The 25021-nt window shown below is 38.9% G+C and overlaps 1 protein-coding gene across 2 annotated transcripts in view; it reads left to right on the plus strand.

Annotated features, from left to right (window-relative positions):
- The first annotated feature begins 516 nt into the window (after window positions 1-516).
- The window catches only part of PPP2R2A (protein phosphatase 2 regulatory subunit Balpha), an 84770-nt gene continuing 60265 nt past the window's right edge, over window positions 517-25021 (plus strand). The window contains exons 1-2 of one of the 2 annotated variants that reach the window (XM_032635543.1): window positions 517-853; window positions 2703-2777. In XM_032635543.1, the coding sequence (XP_032491434.1) occupies window positions 847-853; window positions 2703-2777 (82 nt within the window). In that variant the 5' untranslated portion in view covers window positions 517-846. The remainder of the gene's footprint in view (window positions 854-2702; window positions 2778-25021) is intronic. The other variant, XR_004350431.1, reaches the window with a different exon arrangement.

Genomic DNA, 25021 nt, shown 5'->3' on the forward strand with positions numbered 1-25021 from the left:
AGGTAATTTAATTCACCCAGATGGCACCAGCCCAGCTACGTCCTCCTCAGATCCGCGAACTTTCACCTTGGCTGAGCAACGAGTCAGTGCTACCGTCCCTGTATTTCACTGGCCGCGGGGCTGCCCCGCAGTGTCATTATTTTAAGTAGCAATACAGTACGGGTATTCTCTGCAAAGACACAAGACCCCCACCAATCTCTACGAGCGACCACGTTAACTGGACCATTGAGCCGGCCCCAGAGTCCAGGCACTGGCGCGACGGTGTGGGCACCGATGTGCAGCAGGACCTCGGACTGGGACTGGCAGGGCGGGCAGAGGGGGAACCGCCTGAGACAGGGAGCGCCTGGGCCAGGCCGGAGGGGACGCAGCAGGAGGGGCTAGGCGGGAAGGGGCGGGGCTAGGCGGGAAGGGGCGGGGCCAGGAGCCCGCCGGGCCGCTCCCCGCCCCTCCCCCTCCGCTCCTCGCTCCAGCCCTCGCCCCGCCCCGCCCCTCCGGCCCAGGCCTGCGGCTCCGCCCTCCTGGTGACGTCACTGGCCAGGCCAGCCGGCGCCATTTTGAAAGTGGAGTCGCCTGCCCTGCCGCTGCCGCCGCCGCCGTCGCTGTCGTAGACGCCGCCGCCGCCGCTGGAGAAAGAGCAAGAGTGGGGAAGACCAAGAGTGAAATCCACCATCCCGCCGGCTGGTTTGCCAGCCCCTCCTTCCTTCTCCCCCGACCCCCGCCCCCTCCCCCCACAGGTGCCATCCGCCGCCATCCGCCCTCTCTACCCCCCCATCCCCAGGTGAGGGGGGTGAGTTCAGGAAGCGGAGACCCCGAGGAACCCAGCAGGGTCACCATTTGCAGCGCAACATGGCAGGTAAAGGAGAAATCACCCTCTCCACTGACAAGGCACCGCTTCCTTCCTCCTCCCCCCATCACCCCCTAGCGACTGCTTGCGCCTCTCGGAGAGCCACGGGGCACCCCTGGGATTTCAGGGAATTGGTCAAGTGGGCTGGGGTGGGGGTGGGGCGGGTTCTGGAGAGGCGAGTGGTCGCTGTGGTATCGAAATGGCTTTGAACATGAGGGCTGAAGCCTGGGCATGGGTGGGGGTGGGGTGTGTGCCGGCGAGCTGAGGGGTAAGGCGTGGGTGGGGCGGGGTAGGGGCGAGTGCCGATTCGTCCCTGCGCTTGGGAGCCCGGTGGAACCTCCGCCCCCGCCCCCCCCAGGGGGCTTTTCTGCGGCTCTTCCTTCCTTTAGTTCCTCTGTTTCTCCCTGCTGCAAGCCTTTTTGGGTGTTCCTACAAATAAATATATTTTGCACTGAGAAGGAAGAGTGCTTTATAAGTTGAAATACAATGGGGACATAACGTGTATTTCTTTCCACTGTGGGTACGTATATTTTTGAGACTGTAAGCCTGAATTTTTTTTTTGTCTGGAACCATCTCCCTTTCGTTTTTTTTTACCCTTTAGGTCCAAAGAGTGCAAGGCCTCTAATACAGCGAGTTGCGTGAAAAATGTAATTTTAACTTTCCGTTTTGCATGTTAGCTTTTGTGCAGATGTCCTTTTCCCAAAAGGGTTTCATGGAGTTAGTTAAAATAGTTGTGGAGCTCAGAGATATAAATAGCCAAGAGGAGAGAGATTTAGGTAAAAGCTTGGGGCGGAGGGGGGGAGATGCAGAGAGAAAACCAGGTTGGAATATTTAGCAAGGAATGGAGGTGAAGGAAGAGAAAGGTAATTGCTTCGAGGATAATTTTTGTATATTTTGGTGTTGCTGAATATCTTCCTTCATCTAGTAGAATCAGTCCTAGATCTAGATTCAGTTTCTTTCTCCATAGATCCAGGACATTGCCCCCTCCCTGCTTGGCAGTGAAATGGAAACATTCAGGGACTAAACCAGTTTTCCGTGCTTTTATCAATATTTAGATAGATAATTAAACCTGTAAAAAAGTTAACATATTGGATTGACTTAGGGTTTGCTATGCATAAGTTGTTTTTTGGCCTTGTTGAATGATTAAGTGAAATTAAAATTGTTCTGCCCAAGATGATGACAAATGAGCGAAATTAATTCTTTGCCAGGTCCTTTGGATTCTGACGGATTAGGTGAAGGGAGGCAAACCAAGCTTCCTTTTGGCAATCTCTTCACCAACATTCAATTCAGTTTCTTTTCCTCTCTGGAGCCAGTGATTTGCTGGTAATGAACTGCAAAGAAATGGGTGGTGAGGTTGTGTTTGCTGTATGTGCGCTGTGGTGATAGGGTTCATATGAATCATCGCTCCTCACCCAGGCAGTAATGTTCCTGAAGTTTTCTCTTCGTTCCGTGTTTTATGGTAGCTTAACCTTATTAACTCTCCTGCAGCCTTTTGTAGCCTTAAAGGAAAACTCTTTAACTTTCGGTATTTACTTTTTTCTGGTAGGTCTTGCTTGAAGTAAGGCTTTTAACTGTGTTTGAGGGGAAGGGAAAATGGAAGGGAACTTTTGAACTGATGTACAGTGGTAACGATAGTACATGGCCTTTAAATATTTCAGACCTGGAATCTCTCTCTCTTTTTTAATGCAATACCAACTATTGGGGACTAACCTTTTTCCAAATTAGTGCTGTGGGGTGGTGGTTGTATGTGTGGGCAGTACCAGGCTGTTAGTATCATGCCAACTATGGATGCCATCTCTGTTTATGAGAGTAAACATGAGTAGGACTCAGTTTTAATTGGTATGTTTTCTTTTTCCAGGAGCTGGAGGAGGGAATGATATTCAGTGGTGTTTTTCTCAGGTGAAAGGAGCAGTAGATGATGATGTAGCAGAAGGTAAGAAAGCATTTAATAATGCAGAATTTGGATATAGAATCTTTCCAAAATCTCTGTTGCTGAAGGATTTCCTTTCAGCTGAGTCTGTTCTAGTTTAAGAACATTTTATGTTTGTTGTCCAAGCAGGGAAAGAACAGTTTTAAAAGTCACCTTTCTGGAAGATAATCTTAAATCTTTTATTACTTATGCCGTGTTTTTTTTTTTCCTGAATAAAATAAGGAGCACTAGATGATGATATATATAAAACCGTCACAAGAAAAATCTAAGGTCCATGCGGTGAAGGTGTCCTTGCTGTGTAAATTTCACGTACAAATAAATGGTGATGCATTTTCATGGTTGTACACTGCTTTTAGATAATTTAGTTGAAATAGGTGCCATCAATATTTAGCTCAGAAATATTCTTGATAGCATCTTCCATTTTTGAGGGGAGATTTTTAGTTTTTTTGCACTTGCCTACTATGAGAGTGTCGTGTTGATTGGCATATTCTGTGAAGAAATAATGCATCTAATCATCTTATAAAGATTAACTTAGGTGGATAAGAAAATAACGGTGTTATAGATATATAGCATGTCTTCTGGAGAGCTTATTGTTGTGTATTTTGAAGCTGGATTTAATCAGTGGAAGGGCTTTAGTTTTCCCCCAGATTTGTTTATTAGTGTATTTCAAAATTCTAGTTTTGAAACTTTAGGATTTTGCATTCATTTGAGATGGTCTTAGATGGAGGAAGTCTTGAGATGGAGGAGACATTATATTCAATAAAGTAGTTTTATTATTTCATTGTTCAGAAATATTAAAGTTTGAATTTTAATAGTATTGTGTGTTTGAATTACAGTAGGAATTTTCTAATACTCAGATAAATTAAAATATGTACTTTTAATTTTCAAAAATTTGTCTAGTGAAAATTTATAAATTATCTGTCTCTAGAATGTGTTGTCCTCATAATAAGATCCTGTTTCTGACTTACGGTCAGTGTACTGTTTGTTTTGAGGGTTTTTCCAAGGCCATGGTAGGATGATGGCCTTGTGTTGAGCCAGTTGAATGCTTGGATTTGCTTGTGTCAGTGTTATTCGTTTTTGTTTTTTTTTTTTTAATTTTAAAATTTATTTATATTTTTAAAATTTTGGCTGTGTTGGGTCTTCGTTGCTGCGCACGGGTTTTCTCTAGTTGTGGCGAGCGGGGGCTACTCTTCGTTGCGGTGCGCAGGCTTCACATTGCGGTGGCTTCTCTTGTTGTGGAGCACGGGCTCTAGGCCCGCGGGCTTCAGTAGTTGTGGCACGCGGGCTCAGTAGTTGTGGTTCGCAGGCTCTAGAGCGCAGGCTCAGTAGTTGTAGCGCACGGGCTTAGTTGCCCCACGGCATGTGGGGTCTTGCCGGACCAGGGCTCGAACCCGTGTCTCCTACATTGGCAGGCGGATTCTTCACCACTGTGCCACCAGGGAAGTCCTCAATGTCATTCTTAATTAAGTACCTGATCAGTTTGCTGAATTGTGTGGGGAGCCAACTGGCATACATTGTACTTCTGATACAGAGCACTCTCACATTTCTTTCTATTGAATCCTCATCTGTTTTTCAGATGAGAAACTGGAAGCTTAAAGCAGTTAAGAGACTCACTGATGGTCATACAAGTAGTGTAAATCAGGGTCTTCTGATGAAGCCTGTGGTGTTTGGCTTGTTCAGAGAAATAAATCCTAAGTTGAAGGGAGGAGTCATGTGTTAATCATTTTGTAATTCCATTACCTATTGAACAGTAGGCACTCAGATATTGGATCATTAGTTCTGTGCTGTTGTGTAATACTCGCCAAGTTATAAAAGTGCTGTATACTTGAAAAACATTCCTTTGTTGATGTCCATTTATTCCCTTTATCAAAGATCTTCTAGGGGCCTCCTAAATGCTGAGCACTAGGGCTCCAAGGTGTCTAGAATACAAACCCTGTGCGTAGTTCACTGTTAAACAGGCAAAGACCACATGCATTTGATTTAATCAGAAGAAATTGATGATTCCAAACTTAACTGAACCAAATGATAGTTTGTGACATGTATGATGGATCAGTGGTAATTTTCTTCTGCTAATATTTAGTAACTGCATTTTGCAACTGATTCATTAAATAATTTTCATCTGTGGTTGTTAAATATTACTTTTAACATACAGTGCATTCCTAGTATCTTATGCTGAAGCTTGGTATGTATATTTTAATAGAAACATGATTTATTCTAGTACCTATGTCTATACAAATGCAATAAGTATAAAAAGCACCCAATTTTCAAGTTATGCAGCTTTAATTTGGGTTTTTTGCATACTGTAGTTTGCACATCATAGTCTATTATGTTTATTTTACTAAGAGAAGGTTTACTTTTCTGAAATAAAGTAAGATTAATACATTTCCCCCTTGGTTTAGATTATAGTCTCTAAATGGGTTACATCTGGCTCAACCTTTAGTTTAGCTTGCCTGTTTTCTGTTAACAGTACATCCTAAGTTCTTTTCCATCAAAGGCACCAAATTGTCTTTCCCCTCCTACATGTATTCAGCTGTCATGGCATACTCTTTTTACTTCTGTAATGCTTTAATCTTCTTTCCATACCCACTTTTACCTTGGTTAAGGTTCTCAGTATCTCTCATCAGGATTGCTCTAACTTCCTAAATGATTCCCTGCTTCTTGTCATGTTTTGCTTCTAAGTTAATCTTAAATGCCATCCCAGTTTTATTTTCCTCAGAAATCTTTAGTGGTCACTGTATCCACAGGCTTATGAATTACATTCAGATATTTTAGTATAGAATGTGAGACTTCTCACTGGTATGGCCCCTACTTCTCTAAGTTTATTTGCTAGTGTGGTTTACGATCCAGCTAAATGGATACAGTTCTTCACACAAGTCCTGTACACTCTTACTTTGGGGACTTCGTGATTTTTTTTTTTTTTTGCTGTTCCTACCTTGGAAGGCCTGATAGTCCTGCCACAGTTCTCTTATCAGGATCATTCTTATCCTTCAGGTCATGCCTGTAACCCTTTTACTCATCTCCCTTTTTTGGGAGTATTTTAAGAATCTACCTTCGTAGCACTTTGTATTTATAGTATTAGTACCCCAAACCTCTACTGTTGTACTGTAAGCTGTATGTGGGACATTCTATATATAAACTGCTATGCTTAAGAGAAAGCCTGGAACACAGTAGGTATCCAGTATTTATTGAATGAGGAAGAAAATTTACTATAATGAGGTTATGAAGGGGGACAAGTATGGGTGAAAGGTAGCATGACTGAGACATACTTTTGGCAATCATGAATTTATTTACTTGGCAGCTTTGTAAGTGGACTGATGGTATATAGCCGTGTAGTAGAAAGAAGCGAGGAGACCTTAGGTTTCTATCCTAGCGACAGACTAGTATATGTCACTTCGGGTAAGTACTCCTCTGAGTTCCAGTATGCTTAGCCTTAAGAAAACAGAACTGGATTAGGTGATTTCAGTTGTTCTTGTACTCTTAATCTTGTTAACTCTCAAAGATGTCTTAGAAAAGAGACAGCCCCACATTATTATTACTGGTAAGTTAAATTGTTTGAGATGTTAGACTTTCTGGGGGCCTTAATTTAAAAATAAGACAGTGGACTTAGTTACTCAAGGCTCAGAATTTTTCCTTAAATAACATTACAGAACTAAGACAGAATTTTGACATTTGATCAGATACTCTCATTGTCTTTTGGCATGTAAGCCCTTCAGGACAGTTACAGCCTGTGTTGGGGTACTTATTCTGTGCACACACGGCTCTTCAGGCACTTTAAGTAGTTTACCTTTGATGTAGCTAATTGTTTGGGAGAAGGATGAGGCACTAAAATCATTCTCATGTAGTTTTTACTTTAACCGTCATAGTTAACAGTAATAACATTTTATCATATCCTGTACTTTTAGTTTTCCTTTATTGATAGCTATTCTCCCATGAGAAGGTAGGTCAGAGCACAAAGTCCATGGTTTGAATCCTGCGCAGCCACCTACTAGCTGTGTGATCTTGGGCAAGTTAACTCAGCCTCTTTGTGCCTGTTTTCCCCCTCTGTAAAATGAGGATGACAGTGAAACTTGTCTTAGGATTTTGTTTTGATGATTAAATGAGTTAATATTCCTAAAACAGAAACCCAGCACATAATAAGGTTTAGCTATTGTTATTACTTGAATATTTATGATGAGTAAGGGAGAGTAGGAGAATGAGGAAACTGGGCAATTGTCTTTAAAGGCTATTAAAAACTTCTCATCAGCCAAAGTGAGGAAAATGGTATGTGTATGTTTTATACATATTCTTTGATTCCACAGATATAAAGTTCAAAAACATTTAGAATTAAACCATAGATTTGGAGACACATATGAAGCTGGTAAAACTCTATAAAGAATAGCTACAAAGTAATTAACTATAAAAGCCAGGTCAGGGGTTATCGTTAAGCAGTGATAGGCAGTTGTGATTGCCAGGGGTTCTGGGAAGGCTCATGGGGTGGCAAATTGACCTGGATGGTGGTTGTACAGATGTTTGTAATAACTGATTAACCTGAAGATTGTTGTTTTGATTTTGATTTTCTATATTTGTTAGACTTCACAATGAAAAAGGTTTTTAAAAAATCCCATACTATACTAAAGGGTTTAGAATGAAAAATGGCAATCCCTTCCACACTCACTCCCTAATCCTCCTTAGCCCTTCTCCTAAAGGCAATTATGTTGAACCCTTCTTCTAGCTGTTTCCCTTGGGCTTAATTAAATTTTTTGTGAATAAAATTATATTTCTGTTTCTTTCAATTTTAGACATTTTCAATTGACTTCCTTCCATGGTAGATGAAGATTAAGCTGTTGACGTTTTTGTGCGTTTGCCCCAGCGTTACATCACATGTTGTGGTTAAATTAGAAGTCAGTGCTTACATTGTTACGAGGATGCAGATATTCTCTACTGAGCCGGTACTACACTGTAGTGTTGCTCATTTCTTGTGCATCCCTTCATTTTCCCTGAAGCTAATAATTGCCTGTTTTTAAATTTGGCTAGTTCTTTTTGAATTTTTAAAAAAACTTCATTATGGAGATTTTGAACATTACAGGAAGAAGATGGAATAGTATAATGAACTCCCATCACCCAACATCAACATGTGGCCAGTGCTGTCCCATTTATAACTTGCATGACTTGACTCCTTCCCAGTTCTTTGTTATTTACTAATAGAGATATTATTGGTTTTGTTTTTAAAGTCTAGATTCAACAAACTAGAAAACCAAGTTCATCATTTTAATGTGAAACAGTAAGGAGTTTTTCCTCATGATTTTTTGCAGTAGCACTTCTGATAATTTGTTAATTTGTTCAAATTTTACTTGTGAAAATAAAATTATTAAAAATTCAAATACACGTGGATAATCTGAAGTGTGTAATTTTGGGTGAAAGATAAGGAAAAATTAACCAATATGGTTATTTTAATGCAAATTTTCACTATTTAATATTAAGTATTAAATAATAAATTTTTATTATTTTCATTAATTAATGTAAGTATAATTTTCCTCATCTCCATATTTGACATTCTTAAACTTTCTTTCATAGGATATTATTTTAGGGTATGATTTTATTACATGAAGTCAGTGAAACTTGGATCCAAACGTATTGCATCTTTTTCAACACTGCTTCCTGTTTATTTTTGGACTTAGACTTGCGGACTGGTTCTTGGAAAAAAAAACTTTCATTGGGAGAGTCTAAATACTCCCCGAATAAGGACATAAATAAAATTTGAGAAGCAAATAATCTTTGGGGTATCACACAAAATTTGAGGGCTTTAAATCCATTCAGTATGTTTTATGCTACAATATAAATAGATATTAAGATCATTTGTGTTCTGTGTTTCTTAGAGTAGTATGCATGTTCGATTTAGGCACTAGGGTCAATTTGTGGAAGAAAATAGTAGAACCCCATTTTTTGCAAATTTCAGAATATTGGCACATCAGCTCTATTCCAAAACGTAATGACTCATAGCAAAGGTATTAGTTAACATTCTTACATTGTTTCACATGTCACACTTCTTTCTCTCAGCACTAGCATTACTGCTGATAGAAGTCTGGTACTAATGCAGTACCATCACTTAAAGTAGTGTAACTTCGCCCATTAAATAACATGAATGGTCATATTTATCTAGTATTAGGCAGTATCCTTGTTTTCTTTTAAGATGCTAAAAATTTTTTCTTACCCCTTTATTGGTAAAAAAAAAAAAAAAAATTACAAGAGATAATGGCATTTTGTCTCAGGTTACTAAAATAAACCAAAAATTACACTTAGGTATTTTTTAGTACTCTCTTTTAGTGAACTATATTTTAAAATTTTTGAAAATTGTGGAATAAACAGAATGATGAGAGACTGAAGGAAAGAATTAATTTTATTAAATCAGTAAAAAGATTACCATATATTACGTATTTATACATCTATATTTGCCTAGTTGAGTTGCAGGAAGAAAGGTAAACTTTATTTTAAGCTTCTTATGCTGTTAAATAGGAAAATTAAAGGGTTGGAGATAGATGTTTTAGCTAATATTCTCAATTACAGTCTCTTTTCCCTTCTCTTAGGTGATAATGGAAATTAAAATTGAGTAATCAAAGGTCTGCAAGTTGCTTCCTTAGTAGAAGGAAAGAGAAGTAAAGTCTGGTAATATATAAATTAGATTTCTCAGTTATGTGCCAGGTACTGTTTTAGGTGCTTTATTGATATTGTTATTAATCTTTGAAATAAATAGATGCTGTTGATTTTCCATAGAGACAGGAAACTCGGCTAGGAAGGCTAGTTTACTAACTGTATCCTTGAGCAGGTGGTAGAGCTGGGATTCTTACCTCAAACCTTTAAATTTCCCTAATGTAATTTAATTTATTTAAAAACTTGAACTGCTTCTTTTAGTTTAGGTGAAGGTGTTTGAGGTTGTTGGAATGTGACTTGTTTAGAGTTTATTTGTAATGCCAAGCAGAGTATTGTTGTTTTGAAGTAATTAAATCCAACTTGGAGATTTACTCAATCTTCTGCTAATGGAATTCTTAAAGCTAGGACATTCGATAAGGGATTTTTGAACCTTCTGATGTTGTATGTAAAGTTGTAATGTGTGTGCTTGTACGTAGGTGCATTTTTCTGGTCACAGGGGGTCTGTAACCACTGTCAAAGCAGCGATCATTTATTCCATTTTGACGTGTGGTCTGGCAACCCCTCAACTGTGTCAGAACGTCTCTGAAGTTGAAACTATTTTCATGATAATATTTGCCTTTTTCACTGTGTTGACATTTGCACCAATGGTACAAAAGCAAGGGTTGGTAAATCTGCAGGCATCTTAGCATGTATCAAGGAAGGCCTTGGCACCAAATGGTACCAGTAGTCATGGTAATCTTCATTGCCACGTACCAGCAGTTTTAAAATGCCAGTTTTACGTAATGTCTTTGATGAAACAGTAAAAATTAATTTTGTCAAGTCTCTGCTATTGAAAGTCTTGACTCTTGAGTACATGTGTGTTGAACATTCTGTGTGACAGAATGGAAAGTACACTTACAGCATTCTGTTATAGACCAGAGTACAGTGGTTGAAGGAAAAGTATGGGTGCAATTATTTGTTTCAAGCTGAAGTAGTTGCTCTTTGCATGGAACATTATTTTTACTAAAAGGAGCTACTGACAAACTACTCAGGCTTGTATATTTGGCAGACATTTTCTCAAATGAACGGTGAATCTGTTACCTCAATGGACAGTATTTGTTGCCCGTGATAAAATCTGAGCTTTCAAGCAAAACTCAAAGTTTTGGAAAATGTGTATCTCCTGAGCTTGATAACTTCTGAATACTTACAGATATTTCAGATGAGATCAGTAGTAATATTAATGATTGTGATTTTTAATACTGTGTAATGAAATCTATCAACATTTGGAAAATCTGCATAACTGAATGGCCAGTGCTTGTGATGTTAAAAAGTTATGCGTAAGTAAAAGTGCAAGATAGAGCATTGGATTCTAATATAACAGACAACTGATATGGTTTCAGACTCCATAAACCTTTAAGAAACTATCACGTGTTGAATTTTGCTGTAGTATCAAAGAGATATCCGTAACTACCTGAAAAGCCTATTAAACGATTCCTCCCAGGACTTCCCTGGTGGTCCAGTGGTAAAGAATCTGCCTTACAATGCAGGGGACACAGGTTGATCCCTGGTCAGGGAACTAAGATCCCACATGCCTCGGGGCAACTAAGCCCTTGCGCCAGAACTGAGCTAGCGAGCCTCAACTAGAGCCTGTGTGCTGCAAACTACAGAGCCCACGCGCCCTGGTGCCTGTGCACCACAACTAGAGAAGAGAAAACCCGCACGCCACAACTATAGAGAAGGCTGTGTGCTGCAACGGAAGATCCCACATGCTGCGACTAAGCCCCGACACAGCCAAAAATAAATAAAATTTAATAAATAAAGCTTAAAAAAAAAAGTCAACATCTATTTAAAAAAAGGAAACTATTCCTCCTTTCCCAATTACATACCTAAGACTGGATTTCTTCATATATTTAACCTACACAACATAGTGTAGTATGTTGAATGCAGAAGCAATTAAGAGAACCTCAGCATCTTCTGTTAAGTCAGACATTTAAAAGATTTGCAGCAATGTAAAACAATGCCCTTCTTCTCACTGATTTTTTTGGGGGGGGCAATAGTCTCTTTTTTTCTTTTTATAACTTTTTTGTTAATGTGTAGGGCTTTTTATTACATTCTTATTTTTTGGCTGCTTTGGGTCTTCGTTGCTGCACGTGGGCTTTTCTCTAGTTGCGGCGAGTGGGGGCTACTCTTCGTTGTGGTGCATGGGCTTCTCACTGCAGTGGCTTCTCTTGTTGTGGAGCATGGACTCTAGGCATGCGGGCTTCAGTAGTTGCCACATGTGGGCTCTAGGGCACCCAGGCTTCAGTAGTTGTGGCACATGGGCTTAGTTGCTCTGGGGCATGTGGGATCCTCCCGAACCAGGGATCGAACCCGTGTCCCCTGCATTGGCAGGCGGCTTCTCAACCACTGTGCCACCACGGAAGTCCCTGCTTATTACATTTTTAAATAAGTAAGTATTTGAAAATTTAAAATATCTTTGGGGTCTTCAGATTTTAATAGTATAAGGAAATCCTGCCATCCAGAAATACCTCACAACTGTGGGCTTAGTCTGTTAATTTCATTGTTCTGTTGCTTTAAAAGAATCTAATGGGGGCTTCCCTGGTGGCGCAGTGGTTGGGAGTCTGCCTGCCAGTGCAGGGGACGCAGGTTCGTGCCCCGGTCCGGGAAGATCCCACATACCGCGAAGCGGCTAGGACCGTGAACCATGGCCGCTGAGCCTGCGCGTCCGGAGCCTGTGCTCCGCTACGGGATTGGTCACAGCAGTGAGAGGCCCGCGTACCGCAAACAAACAAACAAAAATCATGAACTATAAATGATCAGAAAGAATCATAAAGTGCTGCTTTTGTGCATGTGTATTTAAAGCTTTCCTATGACTTCAGATCGTTTCAGCCTACTTACTCCCTTGCTGTTCTTTAGGTACCAAATTAAATCTGCCTTCAGTTTTTCAGGGTTTTCCCCACTATCTCTGCTGAGGTCCAGCTATCATTAATACTTAATGTAGGAATACTAAATTCCTTAAAGCCTAGTCTAGTGCCATTTCTGGGTTGGCTGCCTGGTCATTAGAAATGAGTTGGTGCCCTTGACATTGTGTTTTATTTTGAACCTGACATGTAGTGGTTTGATGTGTTACTTTTTTCTTGTAAGAAAGTCACAGAATTGGCATGGTAACTATTTTCAACTCTTAACCACTAAAGGGAGGAAAGGAGAAGGAACAGTGTTTTTCTTTAAATTCTACTTTAAAATGCAGCATAATTCTATATTGAAATAGTTGCTGAGTTTCCCATTTGAAGAATGCAGTATCAACTATTTATTGCTTGGTATTTTCAGGGTTTTTTTGTGGCTACTTTTCTACCCTTTTAAAAAAATCGTCAAAGTATGTAGGACTTTTAAAACTAGCTTTACCAATTTTCCATCCATGTTTAAACATTTTTAAATAAACATTGAGTTTATTTTAAAAATAGCTAATTTTTTATTAATATGGACATTTTTAGTTAATGTTAGCTGTAGCTGATTAAAATGTCATCTAGATCTTTGCCTGTGGCATATGTGGAATTCCTGGCAATTCATTATTGAGTGCCACTATACCAAGGGTCAGGCTCTTGTAATTTTAGTTTCTATAGGTTGACTTTCTCTCTGAATGTTCAGATATCAACTGGAATTTTCTTTTCTGAAGTCCTTGAGTGATCTCTTATCCAGTTCAAGGGGGTTCATGGAACAATGACCCTGTTTAAGAACCTCTGCTTTAATCTAAAAATTTGTCTGTGATTATATGCCTATATGGTTAAGTTAGAGGAGTCAAGGATATTTTATATGGTAACGATAGTTTTTAGACTATTAAAAGGGTATTCTTTCTTAGGAATCCTGTTAGTACTTACTGTTACTGGTATAATATTAGAGGGATGAATCTTCTAAGATACTGGACCTGACAGCTTTAGTGTATTCCCATCTTGATTTTTTTTTTTTTTTTTTTTTGTGGTACGCGGGCCTCTCACTGCTGTGGCCTCTCCCGTTGCGGAGCACAGGCTACGGACGCGCAGGCTCAGTGGCCGTGGCTCATGGGCCCAGCCGCTCCGCGGCATGTGGGATCTTCCCGGACCGGGGGCACGAACCGGCGTCCCCTGCATCGACAGGCGGACTCTCAACCACTGCGCCACCAGGGAAGCCCTTGATTTTTTTTTTAATTAAAAAACTGCTGTCTCTTTAACCATGGGTAAAAATATTACAGAGTATATTGGATTTTTATGTAATTGCTTGTTTATACTTCATTCAGAAGGAATCTAAATTCTTCTTCAGTAGTCTGTATTAAGAGAGAAACCGAAGTAGGTAAAAGGGATTGGTGGGAACATATTTTAAATTATTTGAAAATCTGGAACAATGTTACTTTTTAGAACTTGCCATTGTAGTTTCAGGTCAGCTGCCTATGAAAGTGGAAACAACCTTTTTGGTGTTTCCCCCTGTCTGTTTTTTTTTCTTTCCCAGTTTACCACAAGGTGAGAGTCTTGTGGGCCTGAAGTAGATGTGTTTTTAAGATAGCATAAGAGGAATCTTTAATATTTTCTGTTGGCTGATAGATTGGGAAGGCTGTATTTCAAGAAAACAAGCTGTTGTAGGCAATCAGTAACTCTTGTCAGATTCCTTATGTAGGGATGCAACGTTAGAAATGGTTATAAGAATTGGTAGTGGGGAAGGGACTGCTCGTAGTCTTCTTTTTTCCCCTTGACAAGAATTATTTTTGTCTAGCAGCAGAACCACATCTTTAAGTGAAGTACTTTTTAGCTCCCTAATGTTTTTATGTTTTTTTCATTGTAAAAAAACACAAAAACATAAAGTTTACCATCTTGACCATTTTTAAGTGTACAGTTCAGTAGTGCTAACTGTATTCACGTTACTGTGAAACAGGTCTCCAGAACTTCATCTTGCAAAACTGATACTGGACCCATTAAACAACAACTCCCCATTCTCTCCTCTGCCCTGGTATCCACCACTGTGCCTTCTGTTTCTGTGAATTTGACTACTTCAAATACCTCATACACGTGGAATCATACAGTATTTGCCTTTTTGTGACTGGCTTATTTCATATCCTCAAGGTTCATCCATGTTGTAGCATGTGACAGGATTTCCTTCCTTTTTAAGGTTGATTTCATTTTATGTATATACCACATTTTGTTTTTCCGTTCATCTTTTGACAGACACTTAGTTAGTTTCCACCTCTTAGCTATTGTGTACTTCTAGCCTTTTTATATATAGCTGGGGTTCTTTGGGGAGGAACATCCTATAAGTACTTTCTGTAAGTGATTGGAGGTGAACAGGAAGAACCCTAAGCAGAACATGAAAGTATCAGATTAGAGGATATTAAAGAATACAGATCGGTACTGCTGTGATACAAGTCTGTTATTCCAGATTAACAGTTTGAGGACAAGAACTGGGTTACTTTATTTTGTAGGCTATTTCAGGATAAGATTAGGCAAAATCTAAATTTTTGACCAAAGTTTCACCTCATTTGCAGTTTCTGGTTAAAAATAGAAAATCCCATAGATTTTGTAAGTCACATTTCATTACTGTAAAACTAACAGTAAAGACAGTATGTTGTTTTGTGTGTACTTTAATTAGGCAAAGTCTTCACCATAATAGGAAAATTTGATAACTGCATTGCATTTCTTTATAATGAAATCGTAGATAAGGAATGACCAAGGTTGCGTTTCTTAACAATAGCCTTTGAGGTAGACATTATTGTCATTTTGTACACAAGGGCACTGAAGCTCCAAGAAGTTGAGCAATGTTAATCTAAGATTATGAGTTAGTAAAACTGTTCTATTTTTTAGGCTCCCACGTTGCTTCTGTGTGGTTCAGCTTAAAAAAAAATACTATTTGATTAAATCTAAATCTCGGGTTCTCATAGGGAATGGTGCTAAGGTGAGACCTTAGGTATTCATCTACAAGTCAACAAGTATTTTTGAGTGCCCAATATTTTGGAGAATGTGAGAGAAATAGAAGACATGAGTCCATCACTTAGGTATATTAAGGAAGGTCAGTTTTATTACAATAAGCATTCTCCATAACACATTATAGCCTTTGGTATTAACCAGTTCATGTCACCAGGAGATCCTTGACTAATCGTATGTAAAACTTTTATAGGTAATGCTGGGATATGAGTAGTAAATCATTTCCCCTTTTCCAAGTTGACTTGACTTTGCTTGATATTGAGGTGGTGTTGTAGTACACATACTTGGTTGCTCAAAGAATCACATATATCTCAAGTCTTTTTTTTTCTTTTATGAGGTGTCTATTTATGCTTTAGAGAAACTAGTAGTGTATAACATTAAGTAGTAGTGTTAATTCTGAGGGCTCGTAACATGAGCATTTTCCACATTTTTGAAAGAGTTAACTGCAAATAAGGTGTTATCAGTTGGAGGGCCTTTATTCTGTGAAAGTAGATGACAGTTGTCACGGGTGTAGGTTGAAGGCATATGGAGATGTTTGTATATGTTATTTATAGCTATGATGGTAAGAAAATCCAATACCAACTAGAATGAAAACCCCACTATAACTTTGAAGTGTTGTATTTTATTTATGTAACTGATGCCCAAGCCCTCATGGAAATAAAGTGAGAGCTAATTGAAGTTATTTGGAAGTTTCTTTACTGTTAGAATTATAGTCCTTTAAGTCGGGAATGCTCAGTTCTACTCGGGGAGCGTTCTGTTATTAACACATACTTGTTAAGCATGTCTCAAGTCTTTTTAAGACATAAATATGTCTTTCAGTGTTTTCAGATGGTCATGAGTTGAATTTACTAATGAATATAACTGGAGATTTCTCCAGGCAAATGTTTGTGGTAGTTTACAAGCCCTTTTGTCCCTTTCCTTTGTATCCTGTGTTTCAAAACCTTCATTTGAAATTTGGCAGTTCCTTAAAAAGTTAAACACCGATTTGCTGTGTAACCCAGCAATTCTACTCCTAGGTATATATCTAAGAGAATTGAAAACCTGTGTCTACAAAAACTTGAACACGAATGTTTATAGCAACATTATTCGTAATAGCCCAAAAGTAGAAACAAACCAAATGTCTGTCCCCTGGTGATGCATAAAGAAAAGGTGATGTAGCCATACGGTAGAATATTAAACAGCCACAGAAAAGAACGAAGTACTGATACCTGCTGCAACGTGGATGAACTTTGAAAGCATGCTAAGTGAAGAAGCTAGTCACAGAATCCACATACTACATGATTCCATATATATGAAATGTCCAGAATAGACAAATATATTGAGACAGAAAGTAAATTAGTGGTTGCTAGGGCTTGTGAAGGGTGGGAGTAAGGAGAGTGGCTGCCAACAGGTACAGCGTTTCTCTAAGGGGTGATGAAAATGTTCTGGAACTAGATAGGGGTGATGGTCACAAAATTCTGTGAATACAGTAAAAACTGCTGACTTGTACACTGAATTTGAAAAAATAATAATAGTAAATAAACTAAGAAATAAACAGGAGAGACAAGGTAGGATTCTGTTTCTTAAAAAAATTTCTAGAGCCAATTAAAAACTCCCATTTACAAAAGAAAAAACTTTCATTTTGTAGTACTTCTCATACAGACGACATCTACATCTGACTTTCTCCACTGTAGTAAGCAAATCTAGTCTGCATATCTTTTTTACAAACCAAACATAAGGCAATTATTTTTGTATTTTACTAACCAGAATTTAATATAAACACACCCACACAGACATATACAGTGGTAAAGACAAACAGTACAAGAGGTATACCTAGAAAGCATGTCTCCCTCTTACCTCATTCTCCCAGGTTCTGTGTCCCCAGAGATACTGTCACAAATTTCTTATATGTTATTCCAGAAGTATTTCATATTTGCATGTTTTAACTTAATGGAGCATGTTCATCATTTTAGATTTAAAAGTAGGAAAATATATTCCAGAAATCCATGATAGGAAAGTTCTGTAGGCCCCCTTAGCTACCAATTTCTTTTTTAACTGGTCTGTGATTTCTGTATCTTAGCCTGAAGAGTTGCTGAGAAGGTTGTATATGTTTGGGATGTGCATCTAGGTGTACAATTAGTGTGCAATAAAGCTAAGTAAAATTTATAATTATTAATGTCTGAGATATCAAAGTCTTTAAAAATAACAGTTTGGGTTCATTGATATCTGGGGTCTGTGTCTTACCCCTTATTAAATTAGATCTTGAGCTTTCTGGAATTGAATCTTACTGTTCCTGGTCGAGTCTGAAGTGACCTGGTCTTTTTGGTGATTATTTAATTAAGATTATAGTAGATGTTATAGAGTAGGCTACATCCCAAGGACCTAATTTTTTTATCTACTGTGTCTTTCTGACTGTTCAGTAAATACATAGGTCCCTTTGTTCACATATCCACCATCTCTAATTCTCAGATGAATTTCTTGGGAATTTGGTTAACATTGTTTAAAATGCTAAAATGTTCTGATTTGTATACTGCTCAGTTGATGAGAATACAGCTTTATCAAATTCTTGCTATGTGGTAATTTGCTAATGTCACAGATTTTTATTCTTTAAGGAAAAATAACTTTCTGAATATAAACATAAAATGTTGATATATTTTTAAAAAGTGCTTATTGGGCTTCCCTGGTGGCGCAGTGGTTGAGAGTCCGCCTGCCGATGCAGGGGACACGGGTTCGTGCCCCAGTCTGGGAAGATCCCACATGCCGCAGAGCGGCTGGGCCCGTGAGCCATGGCCGCAGAGCCTGCGTGTCCAGAGCCTGTGCTCTGCAACGGGAGAGGCCACAACAGTGAGAGGCCCGCGTACCGCAAAAAAAAAAAAAAAAAGTGCTCGCAAAACTTAGCTGATTGCCTACTAGTGTAAGCATTTTGCATGCATTATCTCATTTAATCTCTGAGGATAGGTATTACCACTTTCATTTTATAGATGAGAAAATCAAGGATTAGATAAAGTAAATTGACCAAGGTCACACAATTGGTAAGTGGGGGAGCCAGGGGATGAACCTTGGTTTCTTCTGACTTCAAAACCATCATAAGTAAGTGAAAAAAATAAAACCACATATAACCTCACCATTTTAAAATAACGTCTATTAACATTTTGTCATAGATCTTTCCAGTGTACAGTCCTTTTTCTGCTGTGAATGTATATTTTCAAAGTTGGCATTACACGTATAGTTTTGTATTATGCCTTCTTCCCAGTTAACATTTCAGAAGATAAATGGCTGTATGTTATTTAATTGGATGTCTGGTATATTTAATTTGGACATTTCATTTGTTTATGATTTTTGCTATTATAAATTATGATGAACATCCTTGTGAGAATTTTATCATTACTTTAGGGTATATTTCTAGCAGTAGAACATAATAGTCAAAAGGTGTGATCTTTTTTTTTAAGGCTAATGGTATGTATTACCAAATTGCCATAGAAAGGTGGTGTTGGGTTTCCCTTCGTCCACCAGTAAATGGGAGTGCCCATTTCCTGACCTGTTGACAATGTCTGGCACAATACTACCATTCAGAAAAATCTTTTCCACTTACCTGTTTGCGTGTGTTTAAGTGTGTAGATTCTGTCCCTGTCCTTTGTCTGTTGTTCTTTGGGGGTGCTTGTCCTTCTTATTCATATGTATTAGCACCACCTCCCCCCCCCATCATATTATACCTGAGGGAGGTTGTATGGAAGCACAAAGAAGAAATAATTTGGGTCAAGAGTAGACGGGGAAAACTTTGTAAAAGAAGTGATTTTTGTTTGTTTGTTTTTGACAGGCAAAGGAAGGCCAAAGTAAGGAAACAAACATTTGAGAACTACTGTGTGTTTTCTTATCTGTAAATGGGGGTAATTAATAGACTTGCCTTGTTTTTCAGAGGATTAAATGTATGTGCGTGCTTAGTTTTGACACATAATAAGTGCTCAGAAAATTTAGTAGGTGCAGTTATTTAGTTACGTAATGCTAGCAGATTAACAATTAACAGAAGAATAAAAGCCTATATGAGCCCATAAATTTTAAAAAATCTAGTTGGTTTTGAAATTTGGGGCAGGTTACAGGCACTTTCAGTAAGTGTATGTTGCATTAATGAATACAACTGTAGTTTGCTTGGGTTAGGAATTTGGGAAATCCAAAGACAGAAGTGGGAAGATTAATTTCATCAGGATTGGGGTCAGGCTGGGGTTTGGCACTTTGCCGATTCATTTGACTAATTTAAAATTAATGTGTGGCAAAATAAACTCAAAATGGATTAAAGACCTAAATAAACTCAAAATGGATGAAAGACCTAAATGTAAGACCAGATACTATAAAACTCTTAGAGGAAAACATAGGCAGAACACTATATGACATACATCACAGCAAGATCCTTTTTGACCCACCTCCTAGAGAAATGGAAGTAAAAACAAAAATAAACAAATGGGACCTAATGAAACTTAAAAGCTTTTGCACAGCCAAGGAAACCATAAACAAGACGAAAAGACAACCCTCAGAATGGGAGAAAATATTTACAAATGAAGCAACTGACAAAAGATTAATCTCCAAAATATACAAGCAGCTCATGCAGCTCAATATCAAAAAACAAACAACCCAATCCAAAAATGGGCAGAAGACCTCAATAGACTTTTCTCCAAAGAAGGTATACAGATGGCCAACAAACACATGAAAGGATGCTCAACATCACTAATCATTAGAGAAATGCAAATCAGAACTACAATGAGGTATCACCTCACACCAGTCAGAATGGCCATCATCAAAAAATCTACAAACAGTAAATGCTGGAGAGGTTGTGGAGAAAAGGGAACCCTCTTGCACTGTTGGTGGGAATGTAAATTGATACAGCCACTATGGAGAACAGTATGGAGGTTCCTCAAAAAAACTAAAAATAGAACTACCATATGACCCAGCAATCCCACTACTGGGCATATACCCTGAGAAAACCATAATTCAAAAAGAGTCATGTACCACAATGTTCATTGCAGCACTATTTCCAATAGCCAGGACACGGAAGCAACCTAACTGTCCATCAACAGATGAATGGATAAAGAAGATGTGGCCCATATATACAATGGAATATTACTCAGCCATAAAAAGAAGTGAAATTAAGTTATTTGTAGTGAGGTGGATGGACCTAGAGTCTGTCATACAGAGTGAAGTAAGTCAGAAAGAAAAACAAATACCATATGCTAAGACATATATATGGAATCTGAAAAAAAAAGGTTCTGAAGATCCTAGCGGCAGGACAGGAATAAAGACGCAGACGTAGAGAATGGACTTGAGGACACGGGGAGGGAGAAGGGTAAGCTGGGACGAAGTAAGAGAGTGGCATGGACATGTATACACTACCAAATGTAAAATAGATAGCTAGTGGGAAGCAGCCACATAGAACAGGGAGATGAGCTCGGTGCTTTGTGACCACCTAGAGAGGGTGGGATAGGGAGGGTGGGAGGGAGATGCAAGAGGGAGGGGATATATGTATACATATAGCTGATTCACTTTGTTGTACAGCAGAAACTAACGCAACAATGTAAAGCAATTATACTGCAGTAAAGAAGTTTAAAAAAAAATGTGGGGCAACAAAATTTCAAGCTTTTTTTAAAAATTTTTTTGCATCTTCCCATTTTTCTCAAGTTCCTCCAGTGTTTTGTTCTTTCCTATGATTGTATACTCTACATCTTCTCTCAGGAATAATATAATTCGGGAGTGAGGGGGAACTTGGAACAGGCAGTAGAGCCCAAAGCATCCTTCACCATTAGTTTCATTTTCCCTGAGCAGGTAAGAGTGGAGTTTGGGACACCTGAAGGTGTGATATCCGGAAAATCCCGTTACAGGTATTGACCCCTAATTACTGAGGCTCTAAAAAAGCCCTATCGGGTACCCCCCGCCCCAATCTAAGGCAACATTATAAGTACATTATTCTTTTATATTATAAGTATTTTCCCACTCTTCTTTCCTCCACTCCTCAGCTGTTTCTATGATGATCTGAATGCTTTACCAAACCTTGAGTAGGCTGACGAGTATATGGATAGCTCATAAAAAAGGCGTCTGAAGAGAAAGCAAGTTTTATTGTACCAGTGAGCACCCTATTTCTCTCCTCCATTCCTTATTCAGAGGTGTGCTGTTTTGTTGTCAGAGGGATGGTGTGAGCCCAATACAGGTACTTCTCAGGCTTTATGTGCTTACGAATTTCCTGGGAATCTTGTTAAAATGGAGATTATGATTCTGCATGTAGATCTCGGGTGGAGCCTATGATTTTGCACTTCTAACCAGCTCCAATGACGGCCGTGTTGTTGCTGCTGCTGTTCTGGTGGTCTGCGGTCCACACTTTGAGCGCCAAGGCAGTTTATAGCCTTTTTTAGGGGAAGGGGAACAGGTACGGTAGTTTCTTAATTCTTTTACTCAGCATTTCTGACATACTGAATAGATCCATTGTGCTCTTCTCACATCAGTTAACAGTTGTTCAATAAATGAATAAACACCTCCTGGGAAGCTTTGTACTAACTGTTAAAAGAACAGCTTGCATCATAGTACACTACACTTTAGGCATCCCTAATTGTTAGGTTAAATCCGTGTTTGCAAGTTCAGTTTAGCGCAGGCCAAGATCTTGCTATACTTATAGGCTTGCTTTTGCTAATTTGCTTTTATAAGTAGATTGTCCCCCAGTGCTGTGAAAAGGATGAGTTTAAGAAGTGAAATCTTAACTCCTTAATTGGTTGTTTCATAATCTCTAACACAGGTTTCAATAAGTATAAATGACTAACCTTTTAATTTTTATGTTTGTGATTCTTCTGTTTGTTTCATTAGCCTTGAGTGACCTTTTCAGTCTCCAGTAAGGCTTTCTGCCTCCCCGGCCACCTAATCTTAGTTTTGTTTTAGGCTGATTTTCATTTTATCCATATAGCTCATGTACATAATTTAACAAGTCATTAGTTTCAGAATGCTTTTGAGGAAGATTAATAGTTTTCTGTCCCTCCTCACCTGTCCTCACCTTGACTCCCCTTCAAACGCTTCTTGCAGTTTCTTCTGGTATTTGTTTTCCTATTTCTAGGGAGATGCTCATACAGCTCTTTATCAATTTTAGACATCCTCAGGTATAAATAGTAGCTATGAATTGAGCTCTGTTCTGCCCCTCTTACTGCTCCTGCTCTGTTTCCTCAGGATGGTTGTACCATTATTATTGTTTAAACCAATGTTAGAGTGAGTTTAAAGAGGCTGAATAATGCCTCCCTCCCCCTCCCAAAAGAAGATACCCACTTTGTAACCCTGGGAATGAGTGAATATTATATGATGAAGGGATTTGAGATGTGATTAAATTAAGGATTTTTTTGAGACAGGGAGGTTATTTGGGCTTATCCTCCTAGGCCTCAAATGTAATCACAAGGGTACTTGTAAGGAAAAGAGGAGGAGATAAGAAGATCTGAGGAGGAAGGAGTAGATGTGACACCAGAAGCAAGAGGTTGAAGTGAAGCAAGGAAAGGATTACAAGCCAAGGAATGCAGGTGGTCTCCAGAAGCTCAAAAAAGGCAAGAAGCCATATTCTTTCGTAGAGTCTCTAGAAGGAGCTAGCCTAGCCAATACCTTTAGTCCAGTGAAACTGATTTTGGACTTCTGGCTTCCAGAACTGTAAGCAAATACATTTTTGTTGTGTTAAGCCACCAAATTTATGGTAATTTGTTACAGCGGTCATAGGAAACAAATACAAAAGTAGACATTATTATTCCATATAAATACTGTTCACACTGCCAGGTAATGAATTATGATTATATCCTTTCTGCTATAACATTGTTTTTTCTAGGGATAATAATTACCGTGTTTTTCCATCTGTTTCTGGTTTTTTGTTTCAATCTACCATCACTGTTTTCTTTCTACACCTTTCAGTAGCCTTTCAGTATAGTTTTCTACATGGTCAAAAGAATCAGGTAATCAATTATTTTCTCTCCCCTCGACCCCTGGAGTTCTCCATCATGCTGTTTCAGTCTGAAGTGATTTGCTTCATTTTCTGTGAATCTATCACTGAATCACCCTCAAATCCTCTGACAGGAGACTAGCTCTCCTGACAGTGTTTTGAAGCACATTGGATGTTCTACCAGTTTCACTTTTGCCTTGAGCTCTGTCCCTCTGATACTCTGGGTGTTTTCTAAGTTTATTGCTTAGCCTTGGGATTTTCCTTTGTTCTTATCATTTTCACATCACCATCGTGGGAACTCCTTTTGCCTTTCCTGTGTTGGATCTCCTTGTTCCTGGATGCCATGTTTTTTTCTTTCTTGGTTTACTCCCTCATTTTAGTGGTGTACAGCATCTGGTATGTCATGAGAAAGATTTCATGGGTGGTAGTTTTTGAGATCTTACCTGCTTGGAAAAGATGTCTTTATTCTGCCTTCACACTTTTGGGTTTGGCTGGTTATTAGAAATCATTTTTCCTCAGAATTTGGAAGGCACTTCTTCTGTCTGCTACTGTCCAGTGTTGCATTTGAGAAGCCTGTTGCTATTCTGTAGCACACTATTTTTTTTCCCTCTCTGGACAATGTGCTATGGTGTGAGTCTTTTTCGTTAGTTGGGGCCAATACTCATTGGCCCCTTTAAACTTGCAGATTCATTTCCTTTAGTTTTTTTCTTCTCTGTTTGTTTCTGGAACCCCTAATATGTGAATCTTGGACTTTCTGCATTGATCCTCTAGTTTTTGTGGGGGTGTTTTCCCTTCTATTTTCCATCATCTTTACATTTTGTTCTTTCTGGGAGAGTTCCTCAATTTTGTTTCCAACTCTTTCACTGATTTTTCCAATTTCAATTATTATATTTTTAAAAGCTTTTTGTGGAGTATTCCTTTTTCAGCAACCTTTGTTTTGTAGACGGAGATCTTTGAGAAGATCAATCTAATCTTGGCATTCCATTTCCTTTGAGTTCCTTTGACAGCGAATCAGCTGGTGGGCTCACTGTAAGGTGATGAGCCGGGGATTCTCAGCGTCTCAACAGAAGGAACACTTTCAGAGGCAGGTGTGTGTGTGGGGTGTCATATCTTAAGCCTGGCTGCTGGCATCCTGAGAGCCAGGAAGGTCAGCTCATTGCTGAGTATGCATCCTTTCACTTGATCTCGTTTTCAGTTTGGTACTTTGCCTTCAGCTCCAACCGATATCTTCTCTGGCTCAGTTTCTTCAGAAACTAAATAGCTCTCTCCTCGAGAGTAGGACTTCTCTGCATCTTATGTAGATGTTTCAACCAGTAGCCCCATGTCTCACTGTTGTCCTGTGCTGGCCCCTTGCATGGTCTGCGGTCTGCGGGGTGAATCTCCTCATCTCTCCTTGGCACCCCCTCCACGTGCTTTTAGTTTTCAGTTTCCTTTATTTTGCTAAGTTACCCGCTTTCCATTTTCCAGCACATTTGTTATTGTCCTCTGCTGTTTCCCTACATGTTCCTTTGTTCTTATTGTCTTAAACTGTTTTTATTCATTTATTGTCATTTTAGTGGGATCTAAAGGGAAGAGTTAAATGAAGTGTTTGGAATCTCCATGTTTAACAGGTAGATCAGTAAATATAGTTCTGTTTCCTTCATGTGGCAGGACACTTGGTAATCACTCTGCCATGGAACAGGAGAATTCACAGAATTCATATTTATAATTCTTTTAATGTAAGGGTAGACTTAATTGTTTTCTCATATTTAAATTCTAACGTTGTGTACTATTATTCT

Source organism: Phocoena sinus, chromosome 6 (genome assembly GCF_008692025.1).
Source record: "Phocoena sinus isolate mPhoSin1 chromosome 6, mPhoSin1.pri, whole genome shotgun sequence".
NCBI classification, from domain to species: domain Eukaryota; kingdom Metazoa; phylum Chordata; class Mammalia; order Artiodactyla; family Phocoenidae; genus Phocoena; species Phocoena sinus.